The 25,528-nt window shown below is 41.8% G+C and overlaps 6 protein-coding genes and 1 long non-coding RNA gene across 10 annotated transcripts; 5 read left to right on the top strand and 2 right to left on the bottom strand.

The window, feature by feature from the left end:
* Positions 1-71: 71 nt before the first annotated feature.
* LOC135346487 (GRAM domain-containing protein 4-like) lies at positions 72-4,156 on the top strand. 2 transcript variants are annotated; one of them, XM_064544115.1, is made up of 16 exons: positions 72-496; positions 718-918; positions 973-1,052; positions 1,222-1,307; positions 1,435-1,460; positions 1,747-1,838; positions 1,987-2,078; positions 2,232-2,280; positions 2,335-2,397; positions 2,520-2,563; positions 2,613-2,722; positions 2,853-2,911; positions 3,026-3,121; positions 3,268-3,479; positions 3,583-3,739; positions 3,833-4,156. In XM_064544115.1, exons 1-16 carry the CDS (start codon positions 112-114, stop codon positions 4,004-4,006), a joined length of 1,926 nt encoding a protein of 641 aa, XP_064400185.1. In that variant the 5' UTR covers positions 72-111; the 3' UTR covers positions 4,007-4,156. The 2 variants fall into 2 exon arrangements, with proteins under 2 accessions (XP_064400185.1, XP_064400184.1); XM_064544114.1 differs by having other exon boundaries at positions 3,265-3,479.
* An 887-nt stretch (positions 4,157-5,043) lies between these two features.
* Positions 5,044-25,515, bottom strand: LOC135346485 (anaphase-promoting complex subunit 4-like). Of its 3 annotated transcripts, none has more exons than XM_064544109.1 (24): positions 25,235-25,515; positions 25,082-25,175; positions 24,789-24,915; positions 24,661-24,729; positions 24,575-24,607; positions 9,155-9,202; positions 9,055-9,085; positions 8,852-8,920; positions 8,674-8,790; positions 7,971-8,141; positions 7,742-7,806; positions 7,644-7,686; positions 7,377-7,554; positions 7,263-7,314; positions 7,140-7,195; positions 7,041-7,087; positions 6,784-6,843; positions 6,644-6,730; positions 6,447-6,596; positions 6,339-6,394; positions 6,223-6,270; positions 5,915-6,091; positions 5,506-5,806; positions 5,044-5,251 (listed from the first exon to the last, which is right to left on the bottom strand). In XM_064544109.1, the coding sequence occupies exons 1-24, from the start codon at positions 25,376-25,378 to the stop codon at positions 5,186-5,188; spliced, it is 2,289 nt and encodes a 762-aa protein (XP_064400179.1). In that variant the 5' UTR covers positions 25,379-25,515; the 3' UTR covers positions 5,044-5,185. The 3 variants fall into 3 exon arrangements, with proteins under 3 accessions (XP_064400179.1, XP_064400180.1, XP_064400182.1); XM_064544110.1 differs by having other exon boundaries at positions 24,789-25,018; positions 25,235-25,283; XM_064544112.1 differs by lacking the exons at positions 24,575-24,607; positions 24,661-24,729; positions 24,789-24,915; positions 25,082-25,175; positions 25,235-25,515 and adding an exon at positions 9,366-9,412.
* On the top strand, positions 10,844-12,295 carry LOC135346491 (tol-Pal system protein TolA-like). Its single transcript, XM_064544120.1, has 3 exons — positions 10,844-10,998; positions 11,089-11,121; positions 11,198-12,295. The coding sequence occupies exons 1-3, from the start codon at positions 10,910-10,912 to the stop codon at positions 11,730-11,732; spliced, it is 657 nt and encodes a 218-aa protein (XP_064400190.1). The 5' UTR covers positions 10,844-10,909; the 3' UTR covers positions 11,733-12,295.
* LOC135346490 (probable serine/threonine-protein kinase kinX) lies at positions 14,829-15,942 on the top strand. The gene is made up of 3 exons (XM_064544118.1): positions 14,829-14,990; positions 15,047-15,079; positions 15,129-15,942. Exons 1-3 carry the CDS (start codon positions 14,893-14,895, stop codon positions 15,739-15,741), a joined length of 744 nt encoding a protein of 247 aa, XP_064400188.1. The 5' UTR covers positions 14,829-14,892; the 3' UTR covers positions 15,742-15,942.
* On the top strand, positions 16,659-17,751 carry LOC135346488 (inner centromere protein B-like). The gene is made up of 3 exons (XM_064544116.1): positions 16,659-16,837; positions 16,895-16,927; positions 16,980-17,751. Exons 1-3 carry the CDS (start codon positions 16,752-16,754, stop codon positions 17,659-17,661), a joined length of 801 nt encoding a protein of 266 aa, XP_064400186.1. The 5' UTR covers positions 16,659-16,751; the 3' UTR covers positions 17,662-17,751.
* On the top strand, positions 20,016-21,031 carry LOC135346489 (uncharacterized). The gene is made up of 3 exons (XM_064544117.1): positions 20,016-20,167; positions 20,228-20,260; positions 20,307-21,031. Exons 1-3 carry the CDS (start codon positions 20,082-20,084, stop codon positions 20,941-20,943), a joined length of 756 nt encoding a protein of 251 aa, XP_064400187.1. The 5' UTR covers positions 20,016-20,081; the 3' UTR covers positions 20,944-21,031.
* On the bottom strand, positions 20,428-24,567 carry LOC135346492 (uncharacterized). The gene is made up of 2 exons (XR_010398043.1): positions 22,647-24,567; positions 20,428-22,577 (listed from the first exon to the last, which is right to left on the bottom strand). It is a non-coding gene; the product is annotated as an uncharacterized LOC135346492 (long non-coding RNA).
* Positions 25,516-25,528: the final 13 nt, after the last annotated feature.

Raw genomic sequence — 25,528 nt, 5'->3', positions numbered from 1 at the left:
TATAGACGACCTTTTCCTTATCCACTGGCAAACAGAAGGGGAATCCCCTAGCTCCCAAGAGAATAAACAAGAGTCTATGTCAGATCTAAGAAGGTGCTCCTATATGACTGAATGAGCATGTCTATGATCCAGAAGGTTGCCCATCGCATCCAGGAGGCTCGGAGAAGAACTGGTACTACTGGATCTGACTCCTCAATCATCAGTTCCTCTGAGCAGCCCCCAGTGTCCTACAGTAACAGTCCTGCTGGTGGGCAGGTAGACAGTCAAGGGTTCTGTGTTGTGGATGAAACAGAGCGTACGGATCTCGAACAAGTGACCGAGGATTTGTTTGGTGATTTCGACTATGAGAACGAGAGAGAAGAGCCGAAGCATAAACCACTCAAGCAAGAACCAAAGAGACCTTGGAGGGAGGCCAGCAAGGATGTGTATGAGCAGCAACTCGAGATACTTCAAGAGCAGCTCACCTCTACTCTTATAGAGAAGCAAACTCTAGAATGTAAACACACACCACCCACCCACACACACACACACACACACACACACACACACACAGAGTCCCATTATTTTTTTTTCAACGAAAAACATACCTACTAGATAGTATTTCCCCATGCACTATCTATGCCGGTGTTACTAACAATAAGAGAGGCTTATTTGGGTTACTGTAGCCTCAGGCCTAGTATATAATAATAATTATTGCTCTAACACTGCTCCCTCCAGCTGAGTTCCAGAAGCATCGTCGTCAGTCTCAGAAAGAAGTGGAGGATCTGAGCAAAAAGGTGAAAGACTTGTCTGGTCGTCTCTCTGCTCACCGAGGTAGCAGTGACAGTGTGGGGGGTGGGAGCAGCACCTATGCAGGGGGTCTGCAGGTGAGCACATCTGCAGAGGGCTATCAGGAGGTCACTATGTCATCCAGTGAAGGTATGTGGGTAGTGTGTGGGTTGAGTGTGTGTAACTACCCTAGTGTGTTTGCAGACAACAGCAGTACAGGGACTAGTACAGGAACAAGGAGCAACAGCATCAAGAAAGGATTCATCCAAACAACTAAATATTGGGTATATAAGATAGTTGCGTGTACGTACTACATTTACTGGTAGTAATTATACACCTGATGTTAATTCGTATTTCCTACGTAAATTATGTGTGTTTTCTAACTAATTATGATAATGATTTTTGGCTATTACAATAATATTATTATTATTGTAATGTACACTGTACACTCAGGTGTATGAGATTCTAGCTGATTTCACGGAAGACCCTGGCTGCTTGGAAGGACCTCCCCCAGAGGACCCCCCACTGGCTTATAAGAAGTAAGTCGTGGCCAAATTATTCATATGCCAATAATTACTTTGTCAGCCTCAGTACAAATTTGAGTAGAAAGTAACGAGGGTTGGTTTGTTCCTAGCATATGATCTGTCTGTATTTCTCTTTGTATAGGCTCAAGGATAATGTGCAAAGATTCAGTAAGTTAATGTGTAATAGTTCTCTGTGTCGTTTAGTGTACTTTATACTGTTTGTATTTTGTAGAGGATTCATTTTCCAGAATAACTCACACCCACACACATACCCACACACACCACACCACACCACACACACACACACACACACACACACACACACACACACACACACACACACACAACACACACACACACACACACACACACACACACACACACACACACACACACACACACACACCACACACACATACCCACACACACACACACACCACACACACACACACAGTGCTGTCCATCAAGCCGTGGAGGGAAACCGCTCAGCATACTCAAGACATACTACAATGGAAGCACATTGCAGAGTCACTTGTCATATTCCTTGTCAGTTTGTAGATACGTCACTGTGCGTGCGTGTATATATTGTAGTGTTGTATGCTGTGCTGGTTTTAGGGCATTTCTGTAACTAAAGACGATCGGCCATTAATAATGAATTAATGTATATCTTGTTTGATTGCTTGCTTCCCTGCAGCTGTACATGTACTGTGTGTGGAGTGGGTGGGTCATCACTGTGGCTCTACTCGTAGCCATCTTCAAACTGAGCGTCAACTACCTACACGCCAGGTACGCCACGTCACCATGAGTATCATGCTCTAATTATCCATTTTCCAATGAAAGGGTGGGGCAGGGCAATGGGCTCGGAAAGCAATTGCATAAGCTATTAGCTAGTGTTATACAGTACACACAGTACAGTACATACCTCCCCTCCCCATACAGTGGACTGGCTGAGCAGTTTGGATTCCCTTATCCCTACAAACCACAACCAGTAAGCAGCCCAGTGTAACATTATCACTAGTTCAAGCTCCCTCCATTCATACAGACAGAAGTGCCTGGTCTAGCCAACAAGATTCAACTGGTCAAGAAAGTGGCTCAAACAGCTCAGGTATCTGTGTGTGTGTATGTGTGGGTGTGTAGGGAGTGTTAGACTCGCATAGTGTTTGTGTAAACATGTATTGACATTGTGAAATCTATTGGAGATTGAAATATAAAACAATATTTTCTCAGAATGCCAGCTCTGATGTTTCAGATGCTCTGGAGAAAACACAAAAGTAAGCATCAGTAAAAATCTAATTTTGTAACTATTATGTTATGTTCCAGCTTGCTGCTATGGCACCAGCCTGAGGCCACACGACGGCTGTTCTTTTTTATTTGTGCAGCCTGTGTAGCCTCCCTTTTCCTGTCCAACAGCTACATGCTCACTCTTGTAGGTAAGCAGAACAGTGGTCTTAGTTCACTGTGATTAAGCTGTGTGTGGATTAATGCAAAAAAGCCTTTAATTGTAACCTTACTAAGTTAATGAAGAGTTTTATAATGTACGTATGTCACTTAATTTTGTAGGTCTTTTTGTTGGATTTAAGTTGTTCATCATTGACAACATCTACAGGAAGTACCCCAAGGTAGGTAGTGTGTGACAACACTGTTGGCTGCTCCCTGATCTCCCCCACTCCCACCACCCCCCTCCCCCCACTCTCCCCCACCACCACCCCCCCCCCCCACTCTCTCCTCTGCAGGTACAAGAGAAGTACGACACTGTACATCGACTGTGGAAGACCCTGCCCACTGACGCTGAGCTCTACAAGAGGCAATCACTCACCGAGGAAGAGTTTGTGAGCACTATCAGACTTATTACGTCTATTTTAATACGAGATTGTAATACGTATTTGCCTGCTCAGGAATTATTTTGACTGCAACGAAAGTCTCAACATACCATATAGCGTGTACAAACACACACACACACATGTAACATTAGCAGCACTCTCAGTCCATTGAAAGTGTGTCCAGTGATGGCAGCAGCTCCACCCAACCCTCGGGGCATGCTGGTGACCACGCCTTCTCCCAGCGGTTTGCCCTCCCCTCTGGAGAGCACCCCCTCCCATCCTGGGATAGTGGCAAGAGATGCTCCATCATGGACAGAGACAAGCCCCTCAGCCTCACTAGGAGCGGACGCCTCTACATGACCCAAAAGTAAGTAGCCAGTGGTCCCCTTTATAACGGCCGGACAACAAATTCTATGACTGTGATTTCTGATTGTATACAGATGATTTCTTTCCCTAATTCTATCATTCAGCTACTTGTGTTTTGAGCGTATGAGTCATGCCCTGAGGGACTCTGATCGTATCTCCATTCCACTCGTGGATGTGGTGCTGGTCAAGAAGGCGAAACCATTCGCCGTCCTCCCAGGGAGTGGCATGTCTATCGAGATCACCTGCTCCAACAGAAAGAAGGTACCTCAAAGTATAGAGGGCTGTAATATTATTTAGCATGCCTGCTAATTGCTCAGTTTATTGGATAAGTCCCATTTCTTTCCTCCCCTCCAGTACTTGTTCAGTGCTATCCTGGGTCGAGACCAAGTGTGCCGGAACATACTGGACCAGGGCATGGTGCTCGGGTTGTCATGGGGATCTGACATCACTAGGGTGGCGCCGTCCAAGACCACCAGCCCTGAGAAGGGTGGTGCTAGCTTATTAGCTAAGGACTTGCAGTCATTTTAATTTTGTATTGAAGAGTGTTTTAGTACCTTTAAAACTATTTTATTAGTCATTATATATATCATATCAGTGTTTGTAATTGTCTGTCGAATATTCACAATGTCATAAGCAACACAAGCAACACAACATAAAACTTATAATTAATTAGACCAGTGCATAAATAAGTGTAGTTTCAGTCAATGATTCACAAGTATATCCACGCAGACACACGTTCTATGACAAACAAAACATTGAGTACTGTTCCTAAACAGAGAATAAGTAACTGTAGCAGAAACAATGGTTGCCATGTGAACTGTTGCCCACACAACCACAGGAGTCCCAGGAATAACACAATTCTCTGTAGGACAAAAATAACACTCGTGCAAGTTTTCACAATCTGGAATATAAGTGGAAAGTTCAGTTCAATAATCGTCTCTTCCATGTACTCTTCAATAGTCAGGAACACGCTGGTTAGCTCAGACCATATCACCCACAGGGCTATAGCATAACCAGTGTCAAATAGCAACACTGACGATAATCCTAATAGAGCAACACTATGAAAGATCAACGTGTGCATCACAGCTCTTTTAGTCAACCTCCAGTACTTAGCCGATAGTCGATACTTGTTGCCAAAAATGAACGTAAATTCGACAAAGATGTATCCACACACACTTTCTATGGTCCATTGTGCTATGCTGCTGGGTCTCGTCAAGTAAATGTCTGTTCTTTGTTGACTGTTCAGACAATATAGGGAAATACTGCTTAGAATGGTTGATATTATAGCGTTGCTGAAGTTTGCCACAGTGACACCTCTGTCCAACGATTTAGCCTTTTTCCTGTCCTCATTCTTATACCTCGAGCTCAGCCTCAAGTTGTCCTCACAATATCTTGCCACCCCTCCAGCTATAAGGTAGTAGAGCACTGTAAAGCACAAGAAGCAGATCATTGTTCACTTATTCTATATAAAGCACACCAGTTAGCTGTTCCATTAGCAACATTCTATGTTGTTTTTCTAATAAGCAATAATTGTTAATTAAATGTTTACTGTTCCATTAGCAAAATCATGGTATAATGGTTGTTGTTCTAATAAGCAAAAATCGTCGTTAATGAAATGTTTACTGTTCCATTTTAGCAAAATCATGATAATATTATAAATGCAATAATTATCTAGCTAATGATTGTATGATGTATGTCCGTTCATTATCAATCATCATCATCTTCTTCTGCATCCACATCAAACAAACGAATCTTTCTTCCATTTGCAGTCAACTGTAAAAATACGATAAAATTATTAGACAAAACATTGTCAGTGCACACTGTGGGACCACACCAAAGGCTCTGTACACTAGCTACAGTGCACACTGTGGGACCACACCAAAGGCTCTGTACACTAGCTACAGTGCACACTGTGGGACCACACCAAAGGCTCTGTACACTAGTCTACACACTTGAAGCAACATTTTGATTTTTAGTTTCGATTGAGTTAGGTGAAACATACCATACCTAATCATGAATTGACTTACCACTGCAGCCACTTTCCTTGCTCCACTGACGGCCATGCTTCCTGCCTTGAATGGCCCCAGGGCACACACCTGCGTCAACACCGCCCCCACATCCATACTCTCCACACCCTCACAAAGCACACAGCTCACGAGAGCCTCGAGGGCCAGCTGTCCGACAGCGTGATGGTAGATGATATCAGATCCCTCGGGAACAGGCGAGCTTTCTGGACTGGGTGTGGTCTGTGGCTGCTCCCAAGGGAGGTAGCAAAAGAGAACCGAAAGAGTGTCTTCATTGTACGGAAGCAGACTCATTATACAGCATCTGCAGAAAATAATGGCATAATTACTTACATGGAAGGCACACAATATTCGATGGATTAAATTTTCAGACTGACATGAGTTTAGAATCAGCTAGTTAATTTTTACTAACTTTTGTTTAGTGTCCTGATCTTTGCTCAAGGCGGGCACTTCACTAATATGGAACCATCCTTTACGACTGCCATCACATGACTGGAGGGTGAGATCACATGTTCCCTGTCCACAGCTGCTCTCACTCAGTTGAGAGGGGTAGAACACGAACACACTGTCCTCATAGACAAAGTTGGCCCTAGGTTAAGAAATCAAAAGTTATATATAGAGACTCATATAACTTGAAGGTTTGCAAAGTGAGATCTCAGATCCTGATAGGTAGGCCTATCACATGACGTGTATAGATCTACTGTGTTGCTATGTACTCACAATAGTTGGTGAGGGATGAGTGATGATGATCCAACATCTTTTTGAAGCCTACAATAATTTTAATGAACATGAATTACGTACGTAACTGGCTTATGGCCAGACTACACTCCACTCACTGGTAATGGTTGAGGTTGACTGTGGGCTTAGAGGTGAAGGACTGTTCCATGTGTGCCTATAGTAGCACCGTACATGGCCATGATAATTAGCTAATGATTATTCCTTACCATTGGTTGTGCGAATGTTTCGTCAATATTCTTGTGTAGTGTATGAAACAACTGAACGAGTGATTTCTTGGGATTTGGTTTAAATATCCACGGCTCAGAAGCGAGATCTGCTGCCTCTACAAGTTTATCCCATCGTGTTGGTGGACTCTCCTGTGTCGGTATAATTATATCAGGTAACCGTTGACAACACTCCATACCTCTACGTACACAAGATCTTCATCCACCAGATATTGACCTACGACCTCAAGGTTAAAGGTCCGCGAGTCTCCCTCCCCACTGGCCGACTACACAGAGTGACATCATCACCATGCCAATTAACAGTATATAACCCACGTACCCTTCTGAGTCGCTTCCCAAGGAAGTCAATCATCAGCTTCAGCTCATCCGGTGTCAAACTCTAGGAGATGGAATAGACATGCAACCATATAATTATTGTGATATATAGTTTAGCCTTGATTCCAGGCATTTTGTGTTGTGGTATATTAAACTGAGTGTATACAAACTAGCAAAACCCCTACGTATAATGGCAAAGGGTAAATAGAATTCAAAAAATGGGGACCAACATACAAACCATGCATGCAATAGTTGCTATACCTCATTGCAGTCCTTGGGGAGAGGTTCACAAGATAACTTCAGTATAGCTGAGATTCATATACGATTGAAGAAAACTTATATATAGTTGAAACAACTCACTTGTGTAGAGCCAGACAAAGAATGTCTTAGTACTTTGTAGTGATCGATCGATTGCACTGTTAGGGTAGGGGGGGGGGGGGGGGGGTCAGCATATATAGTAGGTATCTACTAGCATTAGCTTACAAAAGAAATTCTTGTGCCTTGAGAGCAAACGTCCCCAAATGATTGATACATTCTGAAACGTACGTACATGACATGACAAACAATAATTATATCCATTATAAAATTGCCGCCCACTTTGAACAGCGTCCTCGGAGAGTCCGAGTGCTCCAAACTTGTCAGTCCATCGCGACATGCCCAGTACATCAGTCAAGTGGAGGAGTAAGCTCTGTATACTGCAGTTTAGGTAGCAGAGAAGATACTTGCGGATGTTTGTGTACGAGAGCTCTAAAGACAACCCCAGCTTCTTCACACCCTGTAATATAATATTTTTGTTATGTTTTATGGTTTTATTTTAATTTATTTTATGCACACGACTGAATTCTATGGCATGCGTGTACTTACAACTGCACTGAGTTCGTCAATTAGAAATGTCTGTAACTCGTTCCTGTGAGGTAATGATATAGAATGGAGTTAGCGATGGTGAGGGGGTGTGGTCTCACCGTGCTCTCCCACATGCCAGCAATACCAGAAGCTCATCCCCCACCGTCTGACCCTCAGGCAATGTCTGAAAGGGAGGGGAGGGGCCAAGGCTTTATCAAAATTAACAAGGAGAATAATCACTTAAATATTATACGTAGGTGATGGGCAGTTATTATCTCCCAGTCTTAAGAGCTATACTGATGAATATTAATGAGAGAATGGCGATGGTAGTGGTGGGTGAGTACTCACAGTGGCATAGGCAGCTAGTTTGGTGTCCATGGTGATGAGTAGATCCTCCCACGCTTCATACATTGACTTGAGGGCAGAGTTGATATAGTCGAGGAGAGCGGTGATCTGACCAAACATGAGAGCAGTGTGTCGCAACTCACACTGATTGGTTGAGAACAGTGGCGTGCTAGTCTGTAGAGAAATAATAGCACACTAAACAATTTATCTATGTTCAACTACATTCCCCTCCCCCGTTTAATCAATGGTTTGGGAGCTCTTTCAGCTGCCATAACTTGAATTCCATAGATCCAATTTCAACGATTTTCTGATTTTCTGAAAGCTTAGAAAGAGACCTTTCAAATGGTCTCATCAAAGTTTATATTTGAGCGATAAAATTATTTGCCAATTTAGCGATACCATGAATAATAGCCCATGGTCCAAGGCCGAAAACTGACAAATTAGGGCCCCGATGAAATTTTGGATTGAAATACATCATTTGAAACGCCTCTTTCTAAGCTTTCAGAAAATCATAAAATGTTGACTTTGGATCAACGGTACTCAAGTTAGGTCTGTTGAAAGATTCAACTACAACCCCATAATGCTCTGGAGACTCTTTCAGCTTAATTCCATGGATCCAATTTCTATTCTGAAAGCTTAGAAGAGACGTTTCAAATGGTGTCATCAAAGTTCATGTTGTGAGATCTGATATCGACCATTGATTTACCATTTGCACACAGAGGTCCAGCTCTGTCCTATTGGGTGGAAGGGAACACAGTGCAGTACAGCACAGATCCTTGAAGTCTTGGGACAACCATGTGCTCATCACATGACTGAGGGACTTCTGAAGAATCGACATAATATTTAATCATCCATTATAATTATAATGCATGACTTGTACATACTGATGTGTTTCCTAGTTCAATGCATGCTGATAGGAATATCCCAGACACACTCAGAGTGACTCTTCCAGCCTGTACAGTGTGTGCATGTGGAGAGAGTATTGATAAAGAGTGGATGCTTTGGAAATAATTATGCCCCAAAACAACTAGGGTCTAAAAAGTAGGGTATTATCATTTTAATGGTATACACGACATCTACATTTCACCTCATCACCAATCAGCAATAGGTTGAGTTTACTGTGTGAAAGAGAGAGAGAGAAGATAACACAGCAACACTGTATAACTAGGAGCTAAAATAGATCTTACTTAGATCGAGTCTTCAACTGTTTAGGGTCTGATGGATGCTTATCTCTCCTATAGAAACAGACAACACACAATCATTGAGTTACATTGTGTACACACATGTACACAGTCTATACAGTAACTACTGTCATTGACTATACTGTCAGTATAGACAGTGTGTACATGTACAAACACCAACTGCACTGTATACTGATTGCCTGAAAGGGGTACTCACTCAATGAGAGGAGTCCCTCTACAACTGCCCATTCTGCCCCAGCCACCCTTTCTGTATTATTGCAATTGGCTCCAGAAACTGGCTTTGGATTTGGTGTGTAAAAAGTGAGCCAAGCTACTAGCTATGGTGTACCTAATTATTGGCTAGAGAAATGATGTGAGAGACACGGGGCCATATCTATAGTCAATGGAGTGTTGCAAGAGCACAAACACAGGAGAAGGTCACACACACAATGGTGGGGCAAACCACTATAAAATGTCTCTAAATCAATTGTGGTGGGGGTGCAAGACTTCTAAGCATATTTGGTGTATTTGGGGACCTTCCGGGACAGCCCTGTAAAGGCTAAGGGGCTTTCCCAGGGAGAGTACCACTAAGGCTATGGGGCTTTCCCAGGGAGAGTACCACTAGAACAGTGGCAATTAGTCTCGGACAATAAATTCATAGCCTCAGTTATATATGTAAAAATTAATGTGTTCGACCCAACGAACAATGGCATTCAAATCATTCACATGAATGGTACACTCTCCAAGACAGACGTTTCATTCAGGCTATAGGGGGATAAGCAACCATGCAAAAAAATGTGACTGCCTAGGATAATGATATTGCCATGATCCAAATCTTAATTAAATGCCTGGCTGGGAATATTAGAATGGTTTTGAGGCCAAGAAAAACAACGGCAAAAAACAGTGTCACTGCTGTCTCGTACAAACACCTGGAGATTTGGGCAGTTTAGGTGTTCACAGGCAAACACGCATTGGCATGTTTAAGGGGAGTTATAGTTCTGTATTTAGAAAACCACGCATTTGATTATCAATTTAAGCATAATATATATACAATGTAATAGTAGACTACATACAGAGGATTTCAGGTTGGTTGGCAGCACTCAATCATGACCACACACTTTATGTTTCATGCAATTAGTGGTCATGGTTGACTGCACATCAACCTTTAACTTCTGCCCCACCAACTGAAATCTATAGTTGTTCCCCAGTGCAGGGCATATTGCATCACTGCCATATATTGCACTGGATTATATGCACTTGCACTGTGTGTAAATGCAGTAGACTTCTTTAAGAGATATCCATTTGGGACTTACGCCCCACCATCCTACCCAATAACTCATTTTGGTCCCTTTTATAGGCTACTACTTTTATAACTACTAGTGGGAAGAAAACCTAAAAATTTACTATGGAATGCAAAACTAATGAATACACTAAATTCCTTCAAAACACATGTCTTTTATTACGATTTATATGACCAGTTTAACGTCATTGGGCAACAAGTTATTGCATGCAGGCGCCCTCGTGCAACATGCCATATATTGTACTGGATGACATAATGCCCGAGAGCCGCAGAGCAATATAATTATGGCATGTTGCACTCTGGCTGGGCAATAACCAGTATGACAATTGTGCTTATGACATGCATCATACACACCTTCCTGTGTGTACTATATATATAGGACAACCAAGACTTTTGACTGGGCATTGCAAACTTACAACTAGCTACCTAAATTAAGTATCCAGACTTCTCCAGCTGAAACAATGTTTGGAAGAAAGATTTGCAGTGACTGCTGTACCCGGCATGGCTGGACAGTGTCGGTGTTTGAAAGCAAAAGCTGTACCTGTGAATAGTAAGGAGCATGCGAAGTCTGTGCCTACCGCAATACAATCACTACATGTTTGTTATGTATAGAGATCTATAATTATTATACCTTTTGCAGTTGTGCAAAAACACGCAGAACCAAAGAAGAAAGGTACGTATTATATATTTTAGTAATTGGTAATTTACCATTGCACACACACACACACACACACACACCGCATGCTTAGCGCGGCAGAAACAGAAAAAAAGGTAGCTGAAAATAAGGCTGAAAATGCAAAGAAGAAAGCTGAAGATGAGGCTGCAATTGCAAAGAAGTTAGCTGAAGATGAGGCTGAAATTGCAAAGAAGTTAGCTGAAGATGAGGCTGCAATTGCAAAGAAGTTAGCTGAAGATGAGGCTGCAATTGCAAAAAAGTTAGCTGAAGATGAGGCTGCAATTGCAAAGAAGAAAGCTGAAGATACCGTTCCAATTGCAAAGAAGTTAGCTAAAGATGAGGCTGCAATTGCAAAGAAGAAAGCTGAAGATGAGGCTGCAATTGCGAAGAAGAAAGCTGAAGATGAGGCTGCAATTGCGAAGAAGAAAGCTGAAGATGAGGCTGCAATTGCAAAGAAGAGAGCTGAAGATGAGGCTGCAATTGCAAAGAAGAGAGCTGAAGATGAGGCTGAAATCGCAAAGAAAGAGCTGAAGATGAGGCTGCAATTGCAAAGAAAAATGCAATCGATGATGCTGAACATGCCAGACAACTGCAGGCAAGGCAAATAGAAATTCAAAAGGAAAAAGAAGATATTATAGCAAAATCAAAGAGAGACATGGCTGCAGAGAAAACAAAGCAGATGAAGATATCAAGTGAAGGTGACAACACCAAAGCAGAATATGTGTTCAGGGAGGCACAGGAACGTACAAAGCAGACCAAAGTTCAGGCTGAGGAAAAGAGAAAGGAGACTGAGGCTACAGAGTGTACCAAACAGCTACAAGCAAAGAAAGAAATACTGGCCCAATGCGCAAGTGTAATAGAAAACATGGCCAATATTGGAATAGACAAGACAATGGCCGCTTCCTTGATAACTAAGTTAATTGGCACGTTCGAGAATCCAGACAGAGCCAGTGACCACAACACTCTTCCCAACACTCTTCCCAAGATAAAAGAAGAGCCGAACACAGTGTATCGGCGTGTACGCCCTGTTACAGCTCCTGTATAAGAAGCCTGAGGCTGAGGACTGAAAAACTAAGCTTTTTGCACGTACTTGTAGGTATTATATACTTTGCACTGGTGATAAATCACACTTAATATCAAAATATACCTTATGACCATTATGTTTGATGGCGAGACAACATAAAGCACACAATATAAAGTATATACTGTGTCAACCGTTAGTACGTTGTTCTCTACATTCCTAGTGTTACGTAGACAGTCTGTCTCTATATTAGCCTCGATTCAAGGCCGATTAAAATACGGCCTGGAATCGAGGCTATCTCTATATATACGTACATGTACTGGGCAGTTGGTTGTGATTAGTTTATATTGCTTGAAAGAGGTACTCAGTCTACTGAGAGGAGTCCCTCAACCACCCCAGTATGGGCCCCAGAAACTTTAGGCTATTGGCTAGAGAAATCATGTGACAGAAACAGGCCATATATATCATTGCAGAGGAGGTCGGACATCACTTGAACTTTCAGCGGCCTAATCATGAGTATGTTATAGAGGGCGACTGATTCATGAGACAATATTTTTGCACGCGGTTTCTGTCTGAATCTGTTGACAGCTAGTTGTGTTTGGTGTCTATGATGGTTACTGGACCTAACCCTATCAGTACATAATACCCATACTAGCTAGATCCCCTAGATCCAGTCATGTTCTACTGCTGAGTCAGCAAAAACGAAAAGCAATTTGGCCTGAAATGTCATTAAAAGGTCATAATTAGTGAAAGTTCAAGTGATGTCCGACCTCCTCTGAATCATTGGTCAACAGCTGCAAAAACAAGAATTTTCCCAGGCTCGCAAACAACACAATTAGTAGACAAATCATGAATCTTTATGGCATACACTATAAAGATACAGTACACAACTCTGCCCACACACAAACCAAAACTGTGAACTGTGCAGTGCTTTCCCTGGGACAGTCCCACAAACAATTGTAATTTCAAACAAAGTATATAAAGTACAGCAACACTGTAACTAGTAGCTATAGGTCTTACTTGACGCTACAAGCAACACTGTAACTAGTAGCTATAGGTCTTACTTGACACGTCTTCAACTGTTTAGATACTTATCTCTCCTATATAGAAACAGAAGCTAGTGCACATCTCTATACATGTACGTGCATACTGGGCATTGATTGTCATTTTTGTTTACATTGCTTGAAAGAGGTACTCACTCTACTGAGAGGAGTGCCTCTACAACTGCCCATCCATACACCAGCCACCTTTCTGTATGGGCCCCAGAAACTTGGATTTGATGAAAATGTGAGCTAGAGTAGCTGCTTTTATACTAGCTCTACTAGCGTAACTAAATGTAAAGCAAAGCCATTGGCTAGAGAAATCATGTGACAGAAACAGGCCACATCATTGATCAATGGAGTATTGCAACAGCTGAACTGCAAGGATTTTCCCAGGGAAAGGCCCAAACACAATTAGTAGACAAACCATGAATTTTTATGGCATACAGGGTTTTGCAGAATTCTTGCAACAGGGCTAAACAGACACAGCAATGACTTCCATATATGGAAGTCAAGTCAACTGCTGACTTAAAATATTGTGTGTACTATGCAGGGTGTCATACTGCTCATACAGAGGAGGGATATGATTATATCCCTCCTCTGGCTCCAATCCCCCCCCCCCTAAAATGTACTCAGTTGTATTTGAGTGTCCATAGCGGTAGGGTATCGAAATAACTGTTGACCTTTTTTTTTATGTTCTGGTGATGTTTCAAATGGTAATGTTTGAAAGTCCCCTCTCTAATTGCAATTGTATGACACTCTGGTATGTGTATAATTATTTGAATGGCTTGAATTGAAAGTTGTCCTGTGAGCCTAAAAGAGAGCATCACAAGATCAGGAGGACATCCTGACAAAATTTAAGGTGGTGCATGGACGGTGTACCAGGTGGAAATGTCGTAAAGTTGGTGACAAGACAATTTGCTTCAACTGTGTGCAGAACTGTTGCTCTTTTCAATGACACCCTGATAAGCATTTCCATGGTGCACCACCCACCACCTTAATTAAATCTTGTGAATAAGCTGATGCTCTCTTAAGGCTCCAGGACATCTTTCAATTCAAAATACAGATACCTGCACATGTACAATAATAAAAGTAATAATAAGTAAAAGTCAGCAGTTGACTTCCATATATGGAAGTCATTGCTGTGTCTGCTTAGCCCTGTTACAAGAACTCTGCAAAACCCTGTACCCAAAATATTATAGTCAGCAGTTGACTTCCATATATGGAAGTCTTTGCAGTGTCTGTTTAGCCCTGTTGCAAGGATTTTGCAAAACCCTGTACACTAAACACACAGTACACAACTCTCTGCCCACACACAAGCCAAAACTGTGATGACTAATAAATAATGACAGAAGTTACATTTCCCATACTTCACTTCTGCCCAGCAATGATCCCTCCTCTGTCAAATACATAGCAACCTGGTCTACTGTAAACTGGCCATGGTCTACTGTAAATAATTGTGAAAGGTGCCATCAATCAAGTATGAATGTGGTATGTTGGAGCCCAGCAAAGTATGAATTTACATGTAATAGTCATGAACTCTGGCTGGAAAAACAAACTTATAAAGGGACCTTCCCAGGGAAAGTCCATACATTGTCTCTAGATATTTTCCCAGGGGGGGTGGGGGGGCACCAGAAGCTGTTCTACAAAAGGCCATAAGATTAATTTTGTCTACAGTGATAGCAGAGGATCATCTCACGATTAAGAATGGCTACTCCAAAATGGGGCAAGAATATCTGTGACGATTGCAACTCGCACTATGGAATATGGGGCCACCAGCCAACTGACAGTCTAACCTGTAAAAAGTATGCTGCACAATGCAACTAAATCTAATAATACTATTATTATTATACCATCACAGATGTGCAGAGAAAAAAAGAAAAAGTGAAACTAGGTAAGATTTCTGACTAGCATAATTAATATAAATTAAGGTGATCCTTTAGTGAGGAAGAGCACAGACGAGAGATGGCAAGGAGGGAATTAGATGATGCTACAAAAAATGCCAAACATGCAAAAGAGTCAGAAGAAAAAACGAAACGTAACAACCACGCAACAGACGCTGGAGAGGAAACTAAACGTCTCAAACATGTAAAAGATTCTGAGGAAGAAACAAAACGTGCCATACACGAGAAAGATGTTGAAGAGAGAATCAAAGAAAATGAAGCAAAGAATAAGGTTACTCTAAAGCAGCTAGACGTCAAGAAGAGGCTAAGTGAAATAGAGGCCAAAGCAATTGACTTGAGGATTGAGGAGGAGAAAACAAAACAGACCCAAGCAAAGGAGGAGAACCAAACCAAACGAGCCGAAGTCATCGAGGCAACGAAGCAAGTTCAAGCCGAGGAAGAAACAAAGCTAATGCAAGCCCAAGGTGAAGTAATGGCGTTCCGAATTCAAATGCTGGGCCAATTCCGAGCTGTGACAAACACTCTGGAAAATTACCAAGAAGCAGAAAGAAAAACCATGTTCGCTGCACTAATGAACATGCTAGACATTGATGTACCACAAGCAAAGGGAGGATGTTGCGCTCCACCTATACAGGAACAATATTATGCATGAAGAGACAGAAAAAGTAACATATAGAGAACATTGTACAGAATGTAGTAAGATTTTAAACTTTTAAGGATTGTGTTTGTGAACCATTATAATCTAATTATAGATAATGTACGCGTTTTATGGAAAGTTGACACAATATTTTGTTTGTATAATAACAATGGTATATGAATTACAGTGAAGTATGACAAAGTTATGACAACTTTATGAAGGTCAAACTCAACAAATAGACTTTAGTAGCTTTTATGTTATGTAGCTTTGGCATCTCCACCGAGGCATCAGCACCTGCGGTGCTTTCATTTATTTGGGGCTCCAAAAAGAGGGGACTCCATTGATAAATATGGATGCATGAAGTGGGGAGGGTCCGTGGACAACCAACCACATTTCTGATTACATGAATTATATGTATATCACACAAACCAGTCTATTGGACAGCTACCAAAGGCTATTGTAGTAAGAACTCTTGATAGTATAGACAGTGTGTCTCGATACATGTACGTACATGTACTGTGCAGTTGGTTGTTTATATTGCTTGAAAGAGGTGCTCACTCTACTGAGAGGAGTGCCTCTACAACTGCCCATCCATACACCAGCCACCTTTCTGTACGGGGCCCCAGAAACTGTTAGATTTGATGAAACTGTGAGCTAGAGTAGCCTTTATACTAGCTCTCTCTACCAGTGTTGCTAATTTAAAGTAAAGCCATTGGCTAGAGAACTCATGTGATAGCAGGCCATATCATTGGTCATGGAGTATTGTACACAAGAACACAAGGATTTTCCCAGGGAAAGGCCCAAACACAATTAGTAGACAAACCATAAACTTTTATGTACAGTACTAAACACACAGTACACAACTCTCTGCCCACAAACAAGCCAAAACTGTGCAGTACTTTCCCTGGGACAGTCCCACAATCAGACACTGTGTACTATATCTAGCCCACAAAATACCCAGTACATTGTGTAAACAACTGTACCCTCATCCTTTACCTACTATCTTTGGTTAATAGACTGACAGGATGCCTAGGAAGATATGCGAAGACTGTAAGGGAGAATATGGCAGATACAGATGGACCGAGATACGTGATGATATCCCCTGTGAAGAGTAAGTTGTATTCAAATAATTATACGTACTCAACACTAACCTTTCCTATTTCTAAAGGTGTGCTGAAAGGAGAAGACAGGATTTAGTAACGTGAGTAGAAAATAATAATTGTTTCTTGCAATATAGTGGGATTATTTTGTAGGCAAGCAGCACATACCAGGCAGTTGGAGATAAGGCAGGCAGAGCTTAAAGCTGATGTGCAGAAGACTAAAGAAGAGGAGGAAACAAAGCGTTTGGAGGCTAAAGAAAGAAGTAAACAGCTCGAGATTCAGCAACAAATGCAGGCAGCTGAGATACAAGCAAAGAATGAGCAGCAGAGGATCGAAGCAAGAGTGGTGGAAGCCAAAACTAAACTGAGACTGGAGGAAGAAAAGACAAAACAAGTGGATTCTCAGAACAAAAGAGACAATATGAAAGAAGAAACAAAACAATTGGAGCGGAAATGTGCGATTAACAACGCTAATGCAGACCGCGAGGTGAAGCTGAAACAGGAGCAAACCGAACAGGTGAATGCTCAGAACGAGCAAAAGAGAAAGGAGATTGAAGCAGTGGAGCGTACAAAGCAGCTGGACCTTGCTGCCAAATTAGTGAGCGTGCTGGCAGAGATTGGCACAGACAAAGCAACAATCAATGCTCAGCTCCGGATGATGCTTGGAGGGGAGCTTCCACCTGAAAAGATTGAGAAAGTAAGCCTGCCGCCGCCACCTAATACCATACAGTTTAAGTTTCTCGAGAATATGACAAAAGAACAGCCGAAAGCGAGCAAGAGAAAGATCGAACGTCAACGAGTGCGCACAGCTCCAGTTACAGTAGGCTTTGACTGACTATATTCTGTAGTTTTAATTTGTGTTCGTAACTATACAATATTGTGCAAACCAAAGCTGACTTATGATAACGAGTTTTTTACAACAAAATTTCCTCATTGACACCTCCTATAGCTATTGAGTAGAACGCACACATATTGAGCAGTCAGTCCAGTCCAAAACTGATGGGGCTATATTTCTAAGCCATTATGTCACTGTGTGTGCCTACACGGCCATTACAGTATGCATGTGTGCTCATAACCAGACAACCTAACCAATGGTTGGCCAGTACCAGCTCAGAAATGATAATAATGCAGTACTTATGATATCATACAATGCTCTGGAGTGACATACGCGTAAGTACAGAGCAGCTAGTCCACATTTAATACGCTCACTATATAGAAAGAACACATGAACCGAACGGCCAGTCCATAACTAATATTAAAGGCTAAGGCCAATGGAGGTATAGTCCAACAACACTCAATCATAACACCAGTTAATTCACTTGCATAGACGTAGTGTTCTTTTGTTGTTTTGTTTTGTTGTGAATAGGAATACCCCGAGCGTACCACACTGCCAGTACAATCAAAGAAAACAGCCAACCCCTCTAATAAAGTCAACATACATGTAAGATGTGGATTTTTGTTTGGTTTATTGGGCGAGGGAACACTCTAAAAAGAGGTCCCTCTATTGTTCCAGTTATTTCAACATGATGTAACAGAGTTGAAACTTCACACAAGATTCAGCAAAAAGGCTTTTGAAAACTCTTGACAGTACAGTGGAACTGCCGTACACCAGCAATAATATACCCTGGCTTGCGTGATGGTCCCTTATATACAGACTGGAGGCTATGAGCAATACATCATCATTATTGATTATGATTGGTCTAAATCAGGGCCAAATAAACCAGCTTGCACATATACTAGTCAGTGTCATAGAGAGAGTGAGTAAACAACCTTGGAGCTTTCCCAGGGAGAGTACCACTGGGACAATGGTAATCTCTAATAGCCTGAACCTTAACCCTACACATACAGGCCTTTACCATTATTATAACCATGGAAGTATAAATGACTGTCATTATAATTTATGCTGTCATAAACTTGAGGGATTTCTGGGCAGGTGAATAGAAAATTGTCTACCATGGCAACAAAGGAAGCTCAACAAAATTATGTATGAGCTTATTGACCCAAGGGGCGTAGGCGGCCACGGGTTTTAGTGGTCTGTTAACCCGTAGACAAATGTGTTAGACCCAATGGAACCCGATTATCATTAAATGTATACACATGAAGGATGCTCTCCAAGGAAAGTTCCCGAACAACAGGTAGTCTCGCAAGCCAGCCGTTTAGATTGTTCATTGACCTGTTGTACAGTGTTAGACTAGCTGACTCAGCAATAACACCAACATGTGAGCGGAATGAAGATTAAATTAAATTTCAATCAGAGGCTAGAGCTGCACCAGAGTTGCACCTAGCCTGTTGTACCTCTTCTGCATGCACACACAAGCCAATCTACAGAACGTTATACTCGAACTCCTCCCCCTTGCATAACCTCAGAAATACCCGGCTCTGAAACACTCAATAAAACACATACCACACTGTCAGCACAACCAAAGAATACAGCCAACCGGCCACAATTCAACATAAGATGTGGATTTTTTGTTTGGTTTATTGGGCGAGGGAACACTCTAAAAAGAGGTCCCTCTATTGTTCCAGTTATTTCAACATGATGTAACAGAGTTGAAACTTCACACAAGATTCAGCAAAAAGGCTTTTGAAAACTCTTGACAGTACAGTGGAACTGCCGTACAACTGATAATTTTATATACCCTGGCTTGCGTGATTGGTGCCTTATATACAGACTGGAGGCTATGAGCAATACATCATCATTATTGATTATGATTGGTCTAAATCACAAACCAGCTTGCACATACTAGTCAGTGTCATAGAGAGAGCGAGTAAACAACCTTGGGGCTTTCCCAGGGAGAGTACCACTGGGACAATGGTAATCTCTAACATGTACACAGGCCTTTGTTGTTATAGGGAGGAAAGTATTACTGTAGAGCTATGATAAATGTGTTAGACCCAATAAATCCTTGATTGTATACACATGAAGGGTGCTCTGAAAGTTCTCAAGCAGGTAGTCTCGCAAGCCAGCCGGTTCGATTAGACTAGCTGACTCGGCAATAACACAACATGTGAGCGGAATAAAGATTAAATTAAATTTCAATCAGAGGCTAATTGCTAGAGCTGCACCAGAGTTGCACCTAGCCTGTTGTACCTCTTCTGCATGCACACACAAGCCAAAGCTGTGCAATACTTTCCCTGGGACTCTCCCACAATTAGACACAACTGCCACAAAACAAATTTCCCATGCAGTATATAGAAGCAACTACTTCAGACACAGTGACTATACAACTCTGCTAAAGGCCTAGGACAGAAAGAATGCCTCGGAAGATATGCACAGACTGCGGGGGACAATATGGCAGATATAGATTGAAAGAGATACGTGGTGATCTCCCCTGTGAAGAGTAAGTCCTATTCAAATAATTATACGTACTCAACACTTACCTTTCATTTCTATCCTGAAGGTGTGCTCAAGTGAGAAGACAGAATTTAGTAACGTGAGTAGAAATAACTACAAACTTGTTCTTTGATATTATTTTTTAGGCAAGCAGAGGCTGCAAGACAGGCCAGGCAGAGGGAGGAGGATGATGCCCAACATGCCAGACAGTTGGAGATGAGGAAGGCAGAGCTGGAAGCTGAGGTGCAGAAGACTAGAGAACAGGAGGAAACAAAGCGTTTGGTAAAAGAGGCTGAAGAAAGAATTAAGCAGCTCGAGATTCAGCAACAACTGCAGCTGGCTGAGATACAAAACATTGGAGCCAAAGCTAAACTGAGACTGGAGGAAGAAAAGACGAAACAAAAGCAGCTGGAATATCAGGACAAAAAAGAACAAATGGATGAACGGGCAAGAGAATTGAAGCTGGAGCGCGAGATAAACGCTGCTAAATCAGAACTCGATGTGTGGCTTGTACAAGAGAAAAGCAAGCGGGTGAACGCTCAAAACGAGCAAAAGAAGCTGGATCTTGCTGCAAAAATAGTGACAAGGCTGGCAGATATTGGCACCGACAAAGCAACGATCAATGCTCAGCTCCGGATGATGCTTGGAGGGGAGTGTCCACCTGAAAAGACTGGAAAGGTAAACTTGTCGCCGCCACCAAACACCATACAGTTTAGGTTCCTCGAGAATACGACAAAATTACGGCGGAGAGTGAGCAAGCGATGGAGCATACATTCTACATGACATGATGATACGTACAATCTGTAAATGCTCTGGAGTGACATACATGTAACTACAGAGCAGCTAGTCCACATTATTTATTATCACTAGAGGGGGAGAACATAATTATAGGCACATAATTATTAGCTCTAATAATATTATTTATATAGGGAGAATACATAGCCACATGGCTAATAATAATATTATTATCAACCAATTAATGCGTATAATGATAGTCAGTCCATAACTGACAGGACTATAGTTATCCGACTAGAAAAACATTTGCAATGTGAAAAATTGCTAGGATTGGCCAGGGGAACCACAAAAAAGCGTGGGAACAAGAAATCAGACGAGAGCATAACTCCAATCCGTTACAACGTCAATCACATGTATACTGGTAGTTTTCCCATGTTTTCCCAGCCAATATGCCACGCAATTTTTACTGGTGGAGTGATGACCAATCCCTATATATATTTATTATACATCCATTTTAGAATGTGGGGCACATAATCATGATGATTTGTGATGAATTGATGTTCCTAATACATGCAGTGTTGAGCACAGGTACACACAGTCCATCCATGCGTAGTAACATGCACGGACCGTACTGGTGACTGCATGGAATGATGTGGTGGATGGAAGCTGATAGGTGGATCTGGAACACAGTCTATTATTTAATATACTATGTATTGTACATGTTCATGACGTTGTAACGGATTGGAGTTATGCTCTCGTCTGATTTCTTGTTCCCACGCTTTTTTGTGGTTCCCCTGGCCAATCCTAGCAATTTTTCACATTGCAAATGTTTTTCTAGTCGGATTCCCTTTCTTTTTCAGTACAGTTTACGTATCATGACATGCATAAGTGGAACGTCAAGAGGCAGTACAAGAAGAGAAGACAGGACTAATCAGATATCTTCTCGAATATCTCTGGACTAATAATTATAGTATAATGAGTAATAATTTATTACTTGATAATTATGTTGAATTTGCGAATCAGTATTAAATGACAGCCATTTTAAGAGCATGATATCTAGCCAGTGCATATAGCATGCCTGTCAGAGAAAGGGAGCTAGAGCTGAACAGTGTGAAGAAAAGGAACACCTCAGGCTCTGGAAAAGCACTGCTGCACTGATTTTAGGCGGACGGTTTATTAGCCACGCCTATCTATTATTATTGGCCACAACGCAATTGCTGAGTCATTAAAGATGGCGGAATTGTCTAGGTAAGAGAAATAGAGACTGAGAGGTCATCTGCCTCGTGGAAGCAATCGCAAATCTGAAGAAGCGCTTTGTAATCCAGGTTGTAGTCGTTTGGAAACCCTGTGCAGAATGTCCTGGAGATGGCTGTACTTGGAGTAAATGCTGGGCAAGAAACTTACTTACTTACTTACTTACTTACTTACTTACTTAGTCAGTCAGACAAAGAGCGGTGAAACGTCGAAATAGTGCAATTTTTAAAATGAAAATATTTATTCATTAAAATGTTTATGGATTATGAAATGAGAGATACAAAGAGAGAAAAGGCTAAATAAACTATCTGTTCAGCCAGTTTCTTGATGTGGCCTTTCCCTGCAGAGATAGAACAGTTTGAACATGAGTCAAAATAATTGAAATATTGCTAAACACAGGCAAACCCACTGCCAATCCTATGTAAAACCTACTGGTTTTACTAATAATTGAAATATTGCCAAACACAGGCAAACCCACTGCCAATCCTATGTAAAACCTACTGGTTTTACTAATTACTTAAGCAATGGAGGTACGTCTAGTAACTCTACACATGCGCATAATAATTGTTTTGTTTTGTTTGTGGGAGGGTCTCACTCTACTAAGAGGAGCCCCTCTGAGTTGGGTGCCCATTTAAACCAACCACCAAAACATAAATGTTTGTCTGATGGGCTCAGACATGATGTTGGAGATTAAATCTCAAAAGTGACACAAATTCAAGAGCTGAATAAGGTAGCTACAGCTTCCCAGTCAGTGGCTTTTATAGGCTTGCTCAAAGTCTATGATGCAATCTACAGAAGTAACATCTGATTGGCTACTCCTCTCCCCCTTACATAACCTCAGGAATACCCGGCTCTGAAACACTCAATAAAACACATACCACACTGTCAGCACAACTAATGAATACAGCAAACCAGCCACAATTATAACAACTAATAAAGTCAGACATGAGAGGTGGATTTTTTGTTTGGTTTATTGGGCGAGGGAACACTCTAAAAAGAGGTCCCTCTATTGTTCCAGTTATTTCAACATGATGTAACAGAGTTGAAACTTCACACAAGATTCAGCAAAAAAGCTTTTGAAAACTCTTGACAGTACAGTGGAACTGCCGTACTCAGTACTTTTAATATACTCTGGCTTGTGTGATGGTGCCTTATATACAGACTGGAGACTATGAGCAATACATCATCATTATTGATTATGATTGGTCCAAATCACAAACCAGTTTGCACATATCAGTCAGCCAGCAATGACACAACTTATAGAGCGTGAGTAAACAACCTTGGGGCTCTCCCAGGGAGAGTACCACTGGGACAATGGTAATCTCTAACATGTACACAGGCTTTTAACTAATGAATACAGCCAACCATACCACACTGTCAGCACAACTAATGAACACAGCAAACCATATACCACATTGTCAGCACAACTAATGAATACAGCAAACCGCCCACAATTATAACAACTAATAAAGTCAGACATGAGAGGTGGATTTTTTGTTTGGTTTATTGGGCGAGGGAACACTCTAAAAAAAGGTCCCTCTATTGTTCCAGTTATTTCAACATGATGTAACAGAGTTGAAACTTCACACAAGATTCAGCAAAGGGGCTTTGAAAACTCTTGACAGTACAGTGGAACTGCTGTACAATAGTAGACTAATTACTACACTGGCTTGTGTGATGGTCCCTTATATACAGACTGGAGGCTATGAGCAATACATCATCATTATTGATTCAGATTGGTCTAAATCAGGGCCAAACAAACCAGCTTGCATATACCAGCGATCAATGATTCAACTTATCGAGTGTGAGGGGGGTAAGTGGGGGTGAGCTGTGAAGTACATTCATAAACACTACGCCCTAGTGTGAACAGAATTCATAGACTCACACAAGCATCCATTGTCACTACAACCAAGTGTAGCTACAGCTAGAGCAGCTGGCTACACAGTCAAGTATATATAGCTATAGGGAAATTTATCACTGAGAATATTTAATTTCTAGACATAGACTATTGTAGTCTTAAGCTTACAGGTGAGAAGATGCCTCACCATTCTATCCTGCATGCAGTCTTGCAGTACAGCTAGGACTACAGGCAGTTAACACACATACAAGCCTTATAAAGATATCTTACTGTTTCCATGCGTGCGTTTTGTTTAATTGATTGTTTGAGTGGGTTATTTGGGTTTTTTGATCACTAAATAGCACACTCTACAAAGAGGTAGCTATAAAGCGATCACCACTCATTTTCTTAATATAACAATGAGGCATTGTCAAAGCAGGAGTACTATGTACTCCTGGTCAAAGTTGTTTCCTACGTGCCTAAGCCTTGAAATTAAGACACAACCTCTTTTATAGCCAACAAACACTATCAAGGGTAATCCGATTGGTAAGTATTTTTAGCTATGACATCATCATATCTACCACTCACTCTTCCTTGAGACTGCTCTCGAAACTTCCTGAGCTGCAGACAACCACGGTACACAGAGCACTCCATATACACCCACACACACACACCTTGCATCCAGTGCTGGCAATGGAGGTATTATTTTGGTCCAGTTTTGCTCGTATTTAGTGTCCCCACAACTGAGAAAGAGGATATAAATAACAAACACCACCGCCCACACAATATTATTTCCACCCACTCAATATCATCCAGCTGTCTCCACGAGAGATGTGTGACTGGTGCACCTGCAGAGAACCTGTGCAGAGCGTTCCCATCCTCCACACTGTACACACACACTGAGCCATCACTACCGCCCACTGCAAGCACTGAGCATGGGGCAATGGAAATACCATAAACCAATGCAGCTAGTATAGTCTCCACACTGTATATACACACACACTGAGCCATCACTACCGCCCACTGCAAGCACTGAGCATGGGGCAATGGAAATACCATAAATCAATGCAGCTGATTATAATAAAATAACTATACCTCTACCATCAGGCCTCCACGCTAGAGCCCTCACGTCTGCTTCTGATGGAGGTACACTCCACACACGCGTCCACGACAGTCTATGCAATATCACCTACAAATAATTAATATATAGTAATCCGCACAATTCTCTTTGCTGCGACATAAGCTCACGGAATGATCAGCCATGGCTATTGCAAGTAGATCCATAGTGGGACACCATTGCATGAGCACCACCTCCCCTCCAGTAAACTTCTCTAGCCTCTGCTTGTAGCATAGCCCTTCTCCTGTATCAGAAACTCCAGCAGACTCTTCCATTTCTACTCCATGTGGGTGAGGAAGGTGGGCGTGGATCAACTCCACGTGAATTCCGCTTATTTTTCATATTCTGCTCCAGGTAAGACTACTAGATCTAAGCTTATTAGTGAACTTCTACCTCCTTAGTCTCTCAAGCCACACCCTTTATGG

Source organism: Halichondria panicea, chromosome 13, assembly GCF_963675165.1.
Source record: "Halichondria panicea chromosome 13, odHalPani1.1, whole genome shotgun sequence".
Lineage (NCBI taxonomy): Eukaryota > Metazoa > Porifera > Demospongiae > Suberitida > Halichondriidae > Halichondria > Halichondria panicea.
The sequence above is the reverse complement of the archived record's forward strand: the minus strand, read 5'-3'. Positions and strand labels throughout refer to the sequence as shown.

Bases quoted from the DNA above. Each gene is read 5' to 3' on its own strand.
- LOC135346487 (XM_064544114.1), top strand. From the start codon at position 112: ATGAGCATGTCTATGATCCAGAAGGTTGCCCATCGCATCCAGGAGGCT. The intron at 2,564-2,612 runs GTAAGCATCAGT...GTTATGTTCCAG, and splicing joins GCTCTGGAGAAAACACAAAA to CTTGCTGCTATGGCACCAGC. The intron at 3,480-3,582 runs GTAAGTAGCCAG...TCTATCATTCAG, and splicing joins CGCCTCTACATGACCCAAAA to CTACTTGTGTTTTGAGCGTA.
- LOC135346491 (XM_064544120.1), top strand. From the start codon at position 10,910: ATGTTTGGAAGAAAGATTTGCAGTGACTGCTGTACCCGGCATGGCTGG. The intron at 10,999-11,088 runs GTAAGGAGCATG...TACCTTTTGCAG, and splicing joins AAAAGCTGTACCTGTGAATA to TTGTGCAAAAACACGCAGAA. The intron at 11,122-11,197 runs GTACGTATTATA...CCGCATGCTTAG, and splicing joins CGCAGAACCAAAGAAGAAAG to CGCGGCAGAAACAGAAAAAA.
- LOC135346490 (XM_064544118.1), top strand. From the start codon at position 14,893: ATGGCTACTCCAAAATGGGGCAAGAATATCTGTGACGATTGCAACTCG. The intron at 14,991-15,046 runs GTATGCTGCACA...ATACCATCACAG, and splicing joins GACAGTCTAACCTGTAAAAA to ATGTGCAGAGAAAAAAAGAA. The intron at 15,080-15,128 runs GTAAGATTTCTG...GTGATCCTTTAG, and splicing joins AAAAGAAAAAGTGAAACTAG to TGAGGAAGAGCACAGACGAG.
- LOC135346488 (XM_064544116.1), top strand. From the start codon at position 16,752: ATGCCTAGGAAGATATGCGAAGACTGTAAGGGAGAATATGGCAGATAC. The intron at 16,838-16,894 runs GTAAGTTGTATT...CTATTTCTAAAG, and splicing joins GATGATATCCCCTGTGAAGA to GTGTGCTGAAAGGAGAAGAC. The intron at 16,928-16,979 runs GTGAGTAGAAAA...ATTATTTTGTAG, and splicing joins AGAAGACAGGATTTAGTAAC to GCAAGCAGCACATACCAGGC.
- LOC135346489 (XM_064544117.1), top strand. From the start codon at position 20,082: ATGCCTCGGAAGATATGCACAGACTGCGGGGGACAATATGGCAGATAT. The intron at 20,168-20,227 runs GTAAGTCCTATT...TCTATCCTGAAG, and splicing joins GGTGATCTCCCCTGTGAAGA to GTGTGCTCAAGTGAGAAGAC. The intron at 20,261-20,306 runs GTGAGTAGAAAT...ATTATTTTTTAG, and splicing joins AGAAGACAGAATTTAGTAAC to GCAAGCAGAGGCTGCAAGAC.
- LOC135346485 (XM_064544109.1), bottom strand. From the start codon at position 25,378: ATGGAAGAGTCTGCTGGAGTTTCTGATACAGGAGAAGGGCTATGCTAC. The intron at 25,176-25,234 runs GTGAGCTTATGT...AATTATTTGTAG, and splicing joins TAGCCATGGCTGATCATTCC to GTGATATTGCATAGACTGTC. The intron at 8,921-9,054 runs GTGAAATGTAGA...CACACTGTACAG, and splicing joins TATTGCTGATTGGTGATGAG to GCTGGAAGAGTCACTCTGAG.